This window comes from Zalophus californianus, chromosome 5 (assembly GCF_009762305.2).
Source record: "Zalophus californianus isolate mZalCal1 chromosome 5, mZalCal1.pri.v2, whole genome shotgun sequence".
Taxonomy (NCBI): domain Eukaryota; kingdom Metazoa; phylum Chordata; class Mammalia; order Carnivora; family Otariidae; genus Zalophus; species Zalophus californianus.
The window spans coordinates 30,381,930-30,397,810 of NC_045599.1; the positions used below are offsets into that span (position 1 = coordinate 30,381,930).

The window sequence follows — 15,881 nt, forward strand, 5'->3', positions numbered from 1 at the left end:
AGCCCGGGAGAGCTACCTTACCCCGCCGCTTCCAGCCTGCATCCATAAAATGAAGATGCTAACATTTCCCAGTTTTAGCCTTGCTGCGGAAATTAAATGAGATAATTTATATGAGCTTCTTGATACAGCACCTGACACCCTGTGAGGATTCAGTAAACATTATTTCAGTTGTTACCCTCCTCACTGTCACTCCTGATGACACTTTTTAAAGCCAGAAACATACAAAAGTAGGAAATGAAATTTATAATGCTGCCACCCATAAGCAAATTTCAGTATGTATTTTTCTAATAATCAATCAATACGTTTACAAAATTGAGGTCATACACTGTGAACTTGGTTGTATGCTGATATTTTCACTTTTCATGCCATCATTATTAAGAACAGGATGTCAAATTTCCATAATATTCCATCATATGTTAATAGTTTTTTACCAGATGTTGGTCTTATAAATAATGCTGCAATAAACGTATTTCTGCATGGACCTTTGTCCTCATTTCTAATTATTTCTTTAGGACAGACTTCTAAACAATTGTATAACAGAGCACATGGGTTTTCTTTTTTTAAATTCTTAACATAATGCCAAGTGCTTTCCTCAATTTATATGGTGCCTACCACAGTACTTAACATGCTGAGGGGCTGGATAAAGAGCTGTCACAGGGAGAAAAGAGAGTAAAAAAATATAGGCTTACTGAATAGAAGAAAGATTTTATCTTTTATTTTACATTTCCTTGAATGCCAATAGAGTTGAACATTTTTCCATGTTAATTATTTTTATGTTAATTATTTTCATGTTAATTATTCTTTTATGCCATTCTATACTCATGTCTTTAGTAAAATTTTGGTATTTTTATTAATTTATAAATGCTTTTTATATATTAAAGCTATCACCTCCTTGACTTACTTGTGACAGTATTATTCTTAATTTACTTTGTGTTGCATTTTTGACACAAATTATATTTTAATTTTAATGTCGTCAAACCTTCTGGCTTTAGTTACAAGACCTACTATTCTTAGGGCTGGATGAAAATTCAACCATGATCTCTACTAACTTTTTTGTGTTCTCCTTTTTTATACATAACTCTTCCTCAATAAATGCGTTTCATTGGTTGGCAGAAGGTAACTGCCTATCCTAAAGTATTTTGCAAAATTTCCCAGCACCGTGTGAATAGAATAGTTCTTTTGGTGCTGCTGCTGTAACCATAGGCCAAAGACCTACCACTGACTACCAGGATTTATTTTTGACTTATGGATTCTAGTCCACTGTTATGTCCACTGAATTTTACATCAGCTCTTAAGGGGGAAAACTCATCTTCCTCAGAGCCTGAGTCAATGGATCCTGTCATACTGTGACCCCAAGGACATCAATACCACTGCCTTCTCTCAGATGACAGCCCCCTGTGACAGAACCAGCCTGGGCATTAACACCAAGACCCCAGTGCAGGAGAACATGGTGTCAGTGTGACACAGGTCTTTGGTATCATTAATACCATTCAGGCCCCAAATCCTCACCTCATGTATTCTCTTTCAAGCCATGGTTTACGTTTGTTTTCTGTGTATATTCTCTAAAGTCCAGACTGGTCAGGAAAGAGCCTGCGGGGATGCCTGCTCACCACAGAGCTAATTTTTTGAGCAAGAAGTTGAAGTGTCAAGGACAGTTCTCAGCTATCTATGGCTACTGCCTAAACCTCATTGGCTCTCAGTCCTTCCTTTACTTGCTCCATCAGCCTCAAGTAATCCTGCTGATATCTCCCTCTTCCTTCACACTTTCATAACCCGGGTCCAGGACAACACACTGTTCTGGTTCTCCACCTTGTTTCTAGAAATTCCCTCTTAGCCTTTTAGTACTTCCTGCTCATTTTCCCAGCTTCTGCATGTTGGAGATCTGAGGCATTAGTCCTAGTCATCAAACCTCTTTGCCCTTCTGCTTATACACCCTCCCACAGTGATCTCATCCAGTCTCAGGATTTTAAACACCAAGTACAGGCTGATGACATTTCCAGTCTGGATCCCTCCCAGATATTCAGACCAATGTATCCAAAAATCAACAGCTAGACTTCTAACATGTCCCAAAGTGAACTGACCTTCCCCGGCAAACCAGCTCCTCCCATGGCCTTCCCCCATCACAGTCTGTCAGCACATCCACCAAAACAGAGCCAGAATCCAAATGCATCCTTCTGCCCTTGCTACCACCACCCTGGAATGGGCCGTCACCAACAGTCTCCCAGACGGTCTCCCTGGCTCTGCCCTGTGACCCTCTTCAGCGTTAAGTCAAAGTCCTTACTACACCACCTCTCTATTCTTACTTCCTGATATTCTGCCCCCTGTTCACATTCCTCCAGATGCCCCTGCCATTCCCCAGACAAGATGGGCACACCCCTCCTCTGGGGCTTCGTCCCTGCTGCCCACCCCCTTCCTCCCCAGTGGTCCTTGCACACAATTCCACTTCTGTCAGCATTTTCCTCATCGTCACCTTCTCCAGGAGGCCTTCCCTGGTCCTAATGGAATGTCAGTTCTCCCAAAATAAAATAGCAACTCTCCACTTCGCACTCTCTTTCCCTGCCTTATTTGTTTCTTTGGCACTTACACTGAACAGACTCTACATTTTACTTAATAAGCTTGATTCTTGACTGCCCCCCTCACCAGAAACTAAGCCCCACGAAGACAGGCATTTCTGTCTGTTTACTGCAATACGCATAGATCCCCAACAGTGTTTGGCACATAGTAGGCTCTTAGCTACTCAATGCACAAATGGATGACTATATGGATGGATCAACAAATCCCTCTTTGACAAACAAGGAAGCAGAGTCATCAGAAAGCCTCCCCAGCTCAGAATTTCAACCTAGAACTGAAGATGTCAGGGGGTCTCTGTATACAACACTGTGAATAGGAAATGAGGGGTTAAGATGGTAACACTATGGATCAAAACTGGATCTATTTATCAAGCCCTGTTCTGCTTTACCATGCAGCAGGGCCTCTGTCCCCTGGCATCTTTAGAATGTAGTTTTTCTGGAAAAAAATTAAAGGGAGAACGATGTGAACCTCAAGGCAACTGTCTTCTTGAGTTGGCCCAGAAAGGGAAAAAGACATCAGCAAGACAATGCCCAACACCAAGTGAGAGAGCGAGTGACCGATCTGACTGAAAGGAAGAAGAGGTATTAATTCATCAGAACAAAAGAGACCAGGACGGCTGGACCAGCAGAGAAATAAGGTGCTCTTGTAGGGGCCCCACAGACGAAACGGTGATTACAAAACAAAACAGTCCTAATAAGATTACAGCCAATAATGACTGTGCTACAAAACTCTGGAATGATGTTAGGATTTTAATAAGCATCCCCCAAAGAGCACTCAGTCAATTTCACAAATGCCCATTCTCATCACTTAATTCTAAGGGGGGTGGAAGGCGGCTCCACCTAGCTGTTTCTAAATTAATAATGTGCTTCATTTCTGTTATACCTCAGAAACAAAGCCACTGTAACATTTCAAGCTGTTTTGGGAGAATTTTAATATTCTTCCTGCTGATATAAACAGAATCTTATTAACTAAGTCCCAGAGATGCCACATTTGGGATATAATCCAGGCCCTGGTGCCAAGAGCAATGTTAACATTTGAAAATACCTCATGTGCACACTTCATTTGGACAAGTAAGGCAATACAAGCTTTTCCCTAGAAAAATGGAAAGGGAGAAAAAAGGTAACTCTGTACCCCCTTGAGAAAGGCTGCTTAATCCCAATTTGGATAAAGACTATGATGGTAAATGGTACACACTGTCTCTCTCTCTCTCTCTCTCTCTCCTTTTTCTCATTTTTCCTACCATCGACTCTCCCTCAGCTCTAAAGAAGCTGTGTTATAAATAAAGCCAGGTCCATTCCATAGATGGGAAAACAAAGAGAGAAAACCCATGTGACTCACATATAGATGGAAACTGCATCCCAGGAGGGGTGCCTGGGTGCCTCAGGTAGTTAAGCATCTGACTCCTGATTTCAGCTCAGGTCATGATCTCAAGGTCATGAGGTGGAGCCCCAGGTCGGGCTCCATGCTGGGCGTGGCGTCGGCATGAGACTCTCTCTCTCCCACTGCCCCTCCCCCTCCTCTCTCTCTTTCTCTTTTCTCTCTCTGCATCACAGGAGGCCACACACACCTCTCAACACAACTGAGGTCCCTGACATGGCTCCCGGGGGCCAGCTCCCCGCCCACAGCTTCTACAACATCTCCTGAACACCCCAACGCCCCAGGGCGCTCAAGGCTTCCAGGCACAATACGCTGCCAGTCATGTGAGCAGAACGTGGCTGTGTCACCAGATGCAAGCATTTCGAAATAATCCTGATCCCGTTCTTATGACTCAGCCTCTAATGACGGCCCAGACGCGTGAGGCAGCGGCAAATCTGCAGGACTTCCCATCACAACACAGGAAAAGCAAGTCACAGAATTGTGAAGAGAACAAAGTGAAATGAAGAAAGAAGCAGGGAGGGAAGGTACGGTTGTCTGTTCGTACACCGTCTGGACAAAGTACCTATCATGTGAATATACTGCTAACAGACACTTCTGTCTCACTGCTGTTCTTGTACTGGGAATCAGAGAGAAAACCAGAAGGCATCAGGCAGTGTGACAAACCAGAGAAGCCAGACTCCAGCTTAGGATGAGCTGGGATTCAGCTCCACTTGAGACCTGATTTTATGCCTCCTGATACAGATGCAGACAAGAGTATACATACACAAATGTACATGACACATCAATTTCTTGGTGTTCCCAGCATACAGAAATGCCTCCAGGAGAAGCAGTGAGTAACAACTGTGTTGAACAACACTTAGAGGCTTGATTTGAGTTCAAAAATAATTTCCTCCATTTGTAAATAAGTTAGACGTTCACAGGCTGAGACACCGCCTTCATGTGAGAAGCTCAGATTCAGCAAAGAAAAATAACAAAGCATTCTTTTCCTTGAATTAAAAATCAGGTCACAGTAAACTCAAAAATAACTCTGTAAAGGCTAAGGATGGGAACAGAAGAGTTATTCTATAAATAATCACTAACATCCATATTCATTGTGAGGCTTTGAAACTCACTGGACAAGTAGTTTCAGAAAAGCAAAGGCTGATCTTGCTTAAAGAACGTCATCCATATTCACGTCCTGAATGCACCCTAATCAACAAATCAAAGTGCTCGACTAATTAAATGCTGATTGCTTGTTGCACAAGGGTGAAAGTCAACCACCTCAACCAAGGTTTGAGTTATTCTAAGAAATGATGATAGTTAAGCTTTTCGAGCCATTTTATGCCTAATGAGTACATTACCCTAAATGGAAACTTCATTTAGGCTAATGATTACCTTGGTTTAACAAATAACTAACTGATAACATTCTGTTTTTTATTCCCCAAATTTTGTAACTAACACCCTGGACACGGCTGATAAACTTTGAACACTTTCCTGGTCTTGACCACTGACAGTCCAGGAATGATCTGGTGACCCCGAGTCATTGCTCGGCCCCATGATGGAGGGCACGTGGTGGCTAATCTAGTACCATAAATGACAGACTCACTATCGCTCCCCTGCCTCGGAGGAGAACATTTCCCAAAATCAAGGTGGCGAGGCAAACTGCAGGAGATTTACTCTTGAAGTAAAAAAAGAGCAATAAAAGGATCCCAGGCCTGAGCATCTTCTCGTTTCCTCCCTAGGGAAGTCCCGGGAGCTGCTTCTAATTGCTGATGTTCAGCGTATGATTTCCTTATCATTACTGCTATTTACCCTTTTTTCCTCAGGATGGCATTACCATGTTTACCTGAAGGGTAATGCATGCTTTAGCTAAATGAGAAAATCATTCTCTCTTCTCTAATCCTTAAGACTTTTGCATACGATGCTGCTTAAATGAATTTAAAGTATCTCACCAAGTCGTCAACAAAAATTATTTACTCTACCTGGCTCACACCTTTTTGATTTACATGGTGCTTTCTAACGTTGCATGTGTAAACAAGAAACTACTCACATCAGGAGTGATGTCATTCTTGCCCAACTGTCTCTCCTTCAAAAATTAATCAGGCTAACTGGAGGGACATTATGGAAAATCCCCCTTAAGTAATGTGGATTAAAGATGTGCCTCCCCCTTCCCAAGAGAGGGGGGATGTTGAATTCTTCCAGAACATCAAACTCAGGCAACATGGGAAATAAGTCTGCCTATTGGGTAAAAGCCTAGGCTCTGGATGCTGACAGATCTGGATTTCAATCCTGGACTATGCGTTTGCTTTGGTGGCCTTGGACGGTTAATGAACCAACCAAAGCCTTGGTTTGTTCCTCTGTAAAATGGAAATAATTACCCTTTTCTCTTGACTCCTGATAAGGCACCAATTAATATGCCTACCAAGTCTGTAGCACTGGCTTGATAAATGTCAGATGCTAATATTTTTAATTTTATCTGTAAAATCATTAGTAATGCCCAGCCAGTAGCATAACAGTTTTGAAAAGAGCTGCAAAAAAAAAAAAAAAAAAAAAGGCAGAGATTTTTATAAACTTGATCCAACAAGACCTTCAGACCTTCATGCATCCCTCACTGTGACTGGGAGAAATCCCTAGCCTGCATTTTCTCCCAGAGAAGCAAGGCAGCAGACTGACAAAAGGGAAACGTACTGATTGGCTTCCACGTGTCATCAATAAATGGCACCATCCCCCAAGTCACAGCTAAGGTAGAAATCTAGGAGCCACCCTTGATGTCACCTCTCTTCTCTCATTTCTCAACCCATCAGGCTGTACCATAGACTCTGCCTTTAAAACATATCCCCAATTCTCCCCCCCGCCCGCACACCCAGGGCTCCGTCCCAGGGCCATCATCTGTCTACTCGCCAGCAATACGGCAATGAACCCTGCCTCCCACTCCTTACCTTCTGTCACTACCCAGTCTCCCCAAATCCAGTCTCCATCCTACAGCCAGAGTCTGTTTAACACCCTCTCAGGGCTCCCTACTGCCTTGGTAGTAAAGCCCAAATCCCAACAGGCCTCTGCCGACCCATGCAAGCTCATCTGCCCCCACGGTCTCTCACTCTGTGTTCTCAGAGCACCGCCTCCATTCCTCAAACACACTCAGCCGGTTCCCAGCCCTGGGCCCCAGGCACAGGTTGCTTCCTCTACAAGACCGGTGTCTCCCTTGCTGCCTCCCTCCTGGCCAACAAGATAGAGCTGAAACATTCCCTCCTAAGAAGAGAGAATCCAAGACTCGGAAGAAGATGATCTATTCCTCTCACAGTACTCCACTTGTTTTTGTTTGTTTTTATTTCACAACAGTTTTCTCGAATTTAATTCCACTTTGGCTTTTTGACCTGGGTCTCTCCACTCTGCCTGCAGGCTTTCCAAGAACGATTGGGGTGTCCTCTTTCCTTCACCACCAGGCTGCCTGCACTTAGCACCATACTCCGCACAAGCACTAACTTGGCCCAATCTGAATTCTTTGAGGGTTGTGATGGGGCAGAGGGAGGTCTGGGTTTTATTCTGCATAATTGCAAGGAAAAGAGCAAACCCACATGAGGGGATGCTGTGGGGGAGCCTACACATCTCAGGGACAGGAAGGCACCCTTGTCTCAGAGAGTTGCCTGCCTTGTGAGTAGTGAGGTCCCCAGCCCTGAATGCATTCAAAAGCAGGGACTAGTCAACGGGGCACAGGAAACAAGAGACTGAGCTGCACAGCTGGCAGGGGCTTTCATGTCTAGGACTCCATGACACGAAGGAGCTCAGGCTTTGGCAATGATGAGCCCCCCGCGACGGGGCAGGGGAGGGAGAGCAGGAACGGGGTGGCAACTGGACCTGCCCACATGGCTTCCTGACCTCCGTTTTAGGGAAGATGCTCCTCCGGTCACAGCCATTGCTGAAGGCCAAACATCACTCCTCACGGGCTCGCCAGACACGGAGTGAGTACCATCTCTGTGCCCGGCCGGCCCAGCTTGTCTCTGGAAAGAGACACAGTGACATTAGAGGAAACAGATCGCTCGTACATAAGCTCTGCAGCGCACTCACATGTGTCTGGTGTGGTTCTCACTCATCCGGGCCTCCCCGGCGCCCCCAAGACACGGGCACTGTCAGAGGCACCACTGGACAGAAGAGAACACCGACATGCCCAGAGAGGTTAACGCACAGCGCCCAAGGTCAACTATTCTACAGGCGAAGCGGGGACGAGGACCCAGGCAGGCAGACAGAAAACACACACCCAACCTCACCACGATCTGCCTCACGGCAATGGGAGAGAAAATTCAGCATGTACCATCTTTTTCAGTATCTCTAGAGGAAACCACTGGTGGTGTTCAAAAACCCACTGAACATCCTTGTTAAGGCTGCCAGATGGCGACAGATTCCAAGGAGCCAATTAAGAACCCCTAAGTCAGAGCATCGTTAGGGTGAGTTTCAAGAAAGGGGTTCCTGAGAAGGCAAACACAAAGCCCTTGGAATGCCCTGAGAAATCTGGTCCAGCACCTGAAGCTTCTCGCACGGGGGCTCCTACCTTCCCCCCTCCCCCAGAAGGCCCACAGTGAGCTCTGCCGTGTGTCCCCACAAGGCCTTCCAAAAACTGCACGGGCCTGGCAAACACAGCAAGATGCTTGCAAGAGTCCCTGCTACCTGGAAAAGCCAAACTGCGAGACATTATTCCATCACCTGTCTAACCCAATGGCTTCCTGAGCTGTGATGATATGGAAGTTAACAGACACGATCAGGAAATGCTAATATAATCCAACAAGTTAAAATTGCTTTTACTGTGTTACAACCAGGATAATTAACATAAGCAAGAGAAACGTCATATAAATATCATCAGAGCTGCCATTTATTAAGCATTAACTATATGTCAGGCAACATCTTCTGTAATATACTTGGGTTGTTGTATTTAATTCTCAAATGCCCCCATCAAGGTAGGGCAATTAACCCCGTTTCAAAAGTGAGGAAACTGAGAACAAGGAATTAAAGAACTTTGCTAAGGGACACAACACCTAGTAAGTGTCAGAGACCAGATAGGAACCCAGCGAGGGGACTGTAGAGGCCACGGTCTGAGCCGCACCTTACCAGCCTGTCAGGAACGGGAGAATACGGCACGTTGTCCCTCGACGTTATGTATTTTCACACGTATAGTCCTTTGTCCTAAGTGACACTGATCTCAGATTCAGTCCCCTCTCGTCCAGGTTCTCTGGCGTCCAGCTTGAGAACACTGAGGGGCCTGTTGGCGAGCCCGTTCCACGCCTGTCCTTCTGCCCAGGCCACTGCCGTCCCACACTCCCCAGGAATGGCCCCTGCAGGCCAGGGGCAGGCCCACAAGCAGAGAGCCCTTCCAACGGGGCCTATTCTAAATTGGAACCCCAACACCAGCTCCAGCATTCTCTTGATTTACAAGTATAAGGGATGGTGAGTAAATGATTTACAGGTGCACATCGATTTCCTTCATGGTCTTTTCGATCAAAATTGTTTTTAACTGTCAGGGAAGAGGTCTAGGCTTTGGCTGTGCCACTCCAGTGCAGACCGGCCCTGGGTTTGCCCTGGCTGCTCGTGCACAGCCCAACCGGTCACCTGGGTTCCTACTGGCCCAGCGTGAGATGGTCAGGGGAGGCCTCACCCGCGGGCCAGGGGACCGACAGCCTGCGGCAGGGGCAGGGAAGGGGAGGCAGCGGCTAACCCGGCTGTGACTCTGGGCGGAGGAAAGGGGGCACAAGAGCAGTGCTGGGCCCTGTGCTAGATGCTTCCTGGGGCTGTCGGGGGATCCAATGTGATGACACACCTGAAGGGCTCAGCCCCGGGCCTGCCCAGCATAGGCTCCAGAAATGTTGACTGTGGTTGCTGTGATTTACTCCTGCAATTATTATTTTTAGCTGTTACCATACTCGATGAATCTGAAGTCCTGCATGGCTCAAAATCAGAGCACAGCTCATTCATTTAACTTTAAAAAAGGAATTTCATCCTCAAATGTCTCCAAATGGCATTCGAAAGGATCTAAATATACAGTCCCCGCAACTTTGATCAAAACCCCTTCCTCTCCCCCACTGATTCTTCTTCCCAAAGTAGAGCTGGCCTCATTAAGTGCACGCCCCCAAAATCCCTCATTCACTCTCCATCTAAATGTCTCTTATTTCTTTGCCCCTAATTATTTGACTGGCTTAGCCTCTCTTCCCACCAGGAAAACATTTCCCCTCTATTTACAAAGAAGGGGGTGGGGAGAAAAAAATGGGGTCAGCAATTACAGCGTTCTCTTTGGTAGCGAGGAGAGCATGGAGCTCCCTGGACATGGCCCTAGTAATAATTTTGTCCTATCCTAGTATCATTAATATGGACAACCATGTCATTTGGGGATACTGTCCCCATTTTCATGAGATGCAGAGATGAAGCTCAAGAGGGGTGGAGACAACTTCCAGGTCACACACCCAAAGGTGGGAGACACTCCGTTCGGCTTCCCCAACAGAACTATGCCATCCAGAAAGCCTCTTCTCTATGTGAAACAGAACCACACAGAATTCCACTGGTGGAGGTGGTTCTGCCCAAGCGTGAGGTCCAGCCTCCCTTCCCGAGTTCCCTGACCCTCCCACCTCCACTCCCTCATTCACAAACCGGGGGTGATAATATTGATTTCATAAGGTTGTCCTGAAAATCCGAAGAGCATAGTATTTCCTCCCTTCAACCCGATGAGCCAGTTTAAAACAACAACAACAACAACAACAACAAAAAAAAAACCTATGTCATCTCCCAAACGTGGAATCAACAACTTTTTCTCCTGTTGACTATCAAATCCCACACCATGGTAAGAATTACTCAAAAAAAGTGCTTACTATTTCCTATTTCCAAAATATATTTTCCATTAGGTAATTCAAAGCTATTAAGGCTGCCAAAGCCCTAAATAGCCAGGCCGCATCACAGCCAGCATGGCATGACCCGCGCACTCTACATGAATTGCTTCTAAAAGCAGATATGGAGGTACTTTGATTTTGCCCTGATAAGACTCAGACTGATAGAAACACTGTAAATATCCTCCCCAAAGTTGGAAGCAGACAACATTACCATCAGCGGCAAACGTGAAACCATTTTCATAAACTGTGGAGCCCAGAACCACAAGAGTGGCTTGCGTGACAGATGAGAAAATACCGGGCTTGACTGAATCAGAGGAACCACATATTGCAGGACTGTACTTTGCTTCCATGATGGGCCCCCTGAGAGTTCAACCCAGTGTCAGTCATGAGATACAAAACAAGCAGCCCACCTTCCAGCCTGAGAATGTCCAGGAAAGTTATATTAGAAGGTGAAAAATTGATTCGTGTGGTCAGTGAGCATGCAATCACGGGGATCAAGTTTTAAAAGATGCATATGATACATTTTGTACACAAACAAGAAACCACAAGAAATGCAGGCAAATATGAACTCTTCCAAACACTAAATGCCATAAATCCATATTTTATGTTCTTGGGCATTAAGACTCAAGCACTTTTACGAATTTCAATGTTCCACTGTAGCCTTTTCAAACTTGTGTACTTGCCAACCCAGTGAGAGTTGATATCGATTTTTTGTTACAAAGCCAGGAACCGAAAGAGCTTGGAACCAAATCTATGATCCAGGGTAGCCAGCCGGTTTTTCTCCATGCATTTCCAACTCCACAGCATTTTCAGGTGACACTTCCACCTTGTTATACATAGGACAATTAAGCAGAGTGATGCGAGATGCCAGGTGTATAATATCAGTTAAGTGAGTTTCAATTTCATTCCATGTTGTGTACAGTTCCCTTCTTCTTTCACGCGCGCGCGCGCGCATACACACGCACACACACACACACACACATGCAATAGCAACTGAGCCAAGTTTTCTCTTACTTCATCTCAAAGAAACACTGAAAATGGGATGATCTAAAGACACGGTCCCCAGCTTTCCCGTTACTTTCAAGGCTGAGGACACGACTTCACCAGGGGATTCTGGCAGCATTATCCCATCTTAATTTTTGGAGAATTAACACTGAGCCATTTGCACTTATTTCTGAAACACTTTCAAATGATCAGTTTTAAGAGTTGTGTCATTCTCTTCTTTGGAGCCTCCCAGCAGCTCTGTTTAGGATCTCAGGGAGGTGCAGGAGAGGAAAGCGGATCTAAGACTCAGTTATGATACAGGCTGGCACCCAGTCTGGGAGGAGGGGGCCTTTGGGGAGGTAAGGCCAGCCTTTAGCTGGTTAAGTCCTCACCAAGAGTCCCAGAGCTTTGCTCTTCGACGTGAGTCAACCACTGGGTGAGGTGCCCAGGAGCAGCGGGGGGAGGAGGCGGGGGAGAGGTGCCCGGGGCTCCATGTTACGGCTCTCACCTCCTCATTGCCTTATTTGTACTCCCCCAGTCCCATTTCAGGCCACTTAAGAGATATCCAGACCCAGACCGGCCGATAAGCCTGGCCTGCGTGGTGTGACTGGAGAGTGGGCTCATTCTACCTTCTATTTACCTTCTATTTCCCTGAGTACTCTGTTTCCAAGCCCACTCACTAGGATTCTTGCCAGTGAGCCAAAGCGACGTGGAAGTGCAGTTCCCTTCACACCGGAGAGCCTCCGCAGCAGTGACGTGAGCTCAGCCCCGTCCCGGGCACACCGGAAGCCCAGAGGCAAAGCAGACCAAGCATGACAGCTCTGGAAGGGACCTTCTGAGCCCCAGCTCTGCACTATTTCTTCAAAGATAAGGAAAGCGAGGCCCAGAGATGTAAGGGACTATCACCCCTACACATGAGGTCCCATTACCCCGGGTCACATTTCAGCATATTCATTAAGAGCAAGGTCTTCCTAGTTAAATACATCTCTGATTTCCACCTCAGCTACCTTGAGCTGTGTGACCTTGGTCAAGTCTCTCCGCACCTGAGACCGAGTCCCCCAGGTGTGAGTGTGGGGACGAGAGTGAGGATGTGCTCACCTCAGTAGGGGTGTTGCTAAGAATCAGGGAGAGTTCACAGGAAGTGTTTGTCATGGTGCCTGGCATGGAGTAGGGATGCAATAAACTAACTGTAGCAAATGCAATGATGATGATGCATTTCCTAGCATCCCTTCGAACAACAATCTTTCAGGGTTCATTTTCTTCAACGCAACAATGATATACTGAACATACACTCGGGGCCAGGCACTGTGCGGGTTCAGCAAGGAGGCTGCCGGACCCCGTCATCAACCTTGGCCTGAATGGCTTGCCTGGTGCCTAATTAACAATCTCATCGTGCTCAGGTAAAGGCACCATGTGGTCACCTGTTTGATCCACGACTGACACAGAAGCCCTGAGCCAGGGGCAAGGAGTCTTAGCCCTTTAGGACTACATTGCTACCATTTCCTAAACTCGTATTATGTGTGTTGCCAGATTTGCTTCCCCAGCAGCTGAGCTTCCCTTCAGTGGACGAGGTCAGAGGCCTGGCGTCTTGCACATGGGTAACAGCTCCAGGTGGTGGTCAGCCCACAGTCTGCTGAAGGAGGAAAGTGCGGGGACGAGGGAGACCTCCACAGCCCCATACTCTGCCTTTGACCTTCCAGACTCTAGCTGCTACCATTTGAGAGGTGAGTGCTGAGCCGGGTCAGGGGGAGGTCAGGCAATGAATCCTGGCTTCAAGGCCCGGCCATGGCCTCTGCACCTCACTGAGGGTCCTTGCAGGATCAGGCAGGAGCCAGTTAATTCAAGAGTCAGAGAGCATAAAAGGTGCTGGTCTGAGGCACACAGTCGTGGGGTTCGTTTTGGATGAGGGAAGAGAGGTGAAGTCCAAAATCATCAAGCATCGCTGTCAGAGTGATCACTAACCTCCATGAGCACCTGCTATTCAGACTGCGTGTGTACATGATGACTGTCCCATTTTACTCAGGAGGACACTGAGGCTTAGCCAGAATGGGTAGCTAACCTGTGGATGCACAACAAGTTGCAGACACAGGCTCTGCACCCAGGTGGCCCCCGAGAGTCTCTGTACAACAGTGACACCCGTACCACCAATGGCTCATGTTCGGAATCTATGAGCTGCGCTCTGCACAGAGCCATTACATTCTGTCATTTCATCTCCACCAAACCTCCATCACATAGGTCCTAGCTCTTATCTTGCAGAAGAGGAAATGGATGAGCAAGGCATGTCACACAAGTGGGTGAGAGGCCAGCACCTGCTTCTGAGTTCTCAGGTGCCGTACTCAGGAGAGGACTAGATTAGGGAAGGAGGAAACCTGGTTCGAGTCCTACCTTCACCTCTCATTGACCACACACCCTCAGCTACATCAGTAACCTCGGCGGGTCCCCAGTTACTCATCTGTGAAATGGGGCAACAGTGCCTGTTCCAGGGAGTGTGAGCAAGGCTCCATTTCGAGGGTGCAACACACACCTGGTGGGGAGTGGTTTTTACTGTAATGATGGTGACCTCTGTCATCTGAGGTGTTTCTCGATGCAGCAAGGGCAGACCAAACCTTGTTCTGGTGCCATTATTTTAACTCATCCTCATCTCAAAGCAGTAATAATGTCAACAGAATATTCTGGGGCGGGGGGGGTGGGAAGCCACATGTATAATATACAACCACTCATTCACATCAGCATTTATTTTATACCAGCACTAGATGACTCAGACCAAGAAAACTGCTACCAAAGCTCTTTAGTAAGAGCAAGAACCTTTGTCACCATATGCACGTACTCCCCAATACTTAGCAAATCACGTAGCCCAGAGTCTACCGTATATAATAGGAACAGGAACAGATGTATTTTGAAATGATAGTAAACAGTTAACAAATTACTAGTATTCACTGCTATAAACCAGGCACTCTGTTATCCTCATCTCTTCCAACTATGAAGGAAAGATCAGTTTTATTTCTATTTTATGAGTGAAAAAAACGCAAGGTCAGAGAGGAAACGTTGGCCAAGATCACAGAGCTGGTAAGTGGTGGAGCTAGGATTCCAACCCAGGACTGTGTGAAAGTCACCCAAGGCCCCTCCACACCACCACCGCCCAAGCACAGTCAGGACCGCTCCAATACCAGAAACTTCCGTCGTTTCTAGAGGGCTGAGCGTCCCCTCATAGAGCCATCAGTTTCACCCTTCATTCAGAAAGATCATGTTTATCTATCACACCATGATTCCCACAGAGTCCTGCACACTTTCTGCACATTGGGCACTCAACAACAACAAAAAGTTCAACGACTGACTAAGCATTTACTGACAGCTGTGGTCTACACCCTCACACCAATTAGGACAGACAGTAATAAAAAGGCATAAAAAAGGTCAACGAAAACAATGCCTCACACGCCAAGTGCCAGTTTCAGGATCCCAAAGATGAGGTCTAACGAGGGTGGAAGGAGAGCTTAGTGGGGCCTGAGGACATCAGGAGACTGAACTTGAGCTGAATTTTTAAAGTAGTCAGGATCTGATTAAGAGATGATAGGAAGCAAAATTTATAGCACATTAAATCATGATCGTTCTGTTGTAGAAATATTGCATTCCTAGGCAAATACATATTTTAATTAGCAAGTCCTACTCCTCATTTAAGAAAGGAAACTCAACATATCCAAGGGAAAAATAAATATTTACTCCTCAATTAGATGCAGACCAAAGGAATACCATGTACTAAAGCATCAACAATCAATGATTCTTGCAAATGAAAGACAAATCCTTGCCTATAGAAAGTAATGGATAAATATGGGCTGGGAGGGATCGGTGGCAAGGTCTTCAATTTCAATGGGACAAAACATCTTTGACCATTTACTATGTGCCAAGAACCAAGCTTTTCATAGGCTTTCTCATCTAGGACCCATGAGGAACCTATTTTTACCTCCACAGAGAACAAGTAAATCTCTTCCAACTTAATGTCAAGAATCTGCTTTCCCCTGGATAAAGACACCAACTGTCTTCTCTAAGCAACCTCATGCCCTGAGAGAACTCAGCCTCCAGCAAGGTCTGGTCTCCTGGTCAGCAGGA

The 15,881-nt window shown here is 46.3% G+C and overlaps 1 protein-coding gene across 3 annotated transcripts in view; it reads right to left on the minus strand.

The window, feature by feature from the left end:
- The window catches only part of SPOCK1 (SPARC (osteonectin), cwcv and kazal like domains proteoglycan 1), a 600,543-nt gene that overhangs the window by 258,973 nt on the left and 325,689 nt on the right, over positions 1-15,881 (minus strand). Inside the window, exon 1 of one of the 3 annotated variants that reach the window (XM_027607078.2) lies at positions 3,910-3,943. The exons of the other annotated variants lie outside the window; for them this stretch is intronic. Coding sequence (XP_027462879.1) covers positions 3,910-3,928 — 19 coding nt within the window. The 5' untranslated portion in view covers positions 3,929-3,943. Of the gene's footprint in view, positions 1-3,909; positions 3,944-15,881 lie in introns of those variants that run through there. 3 annotated transcript variants of the gene reach the window in all.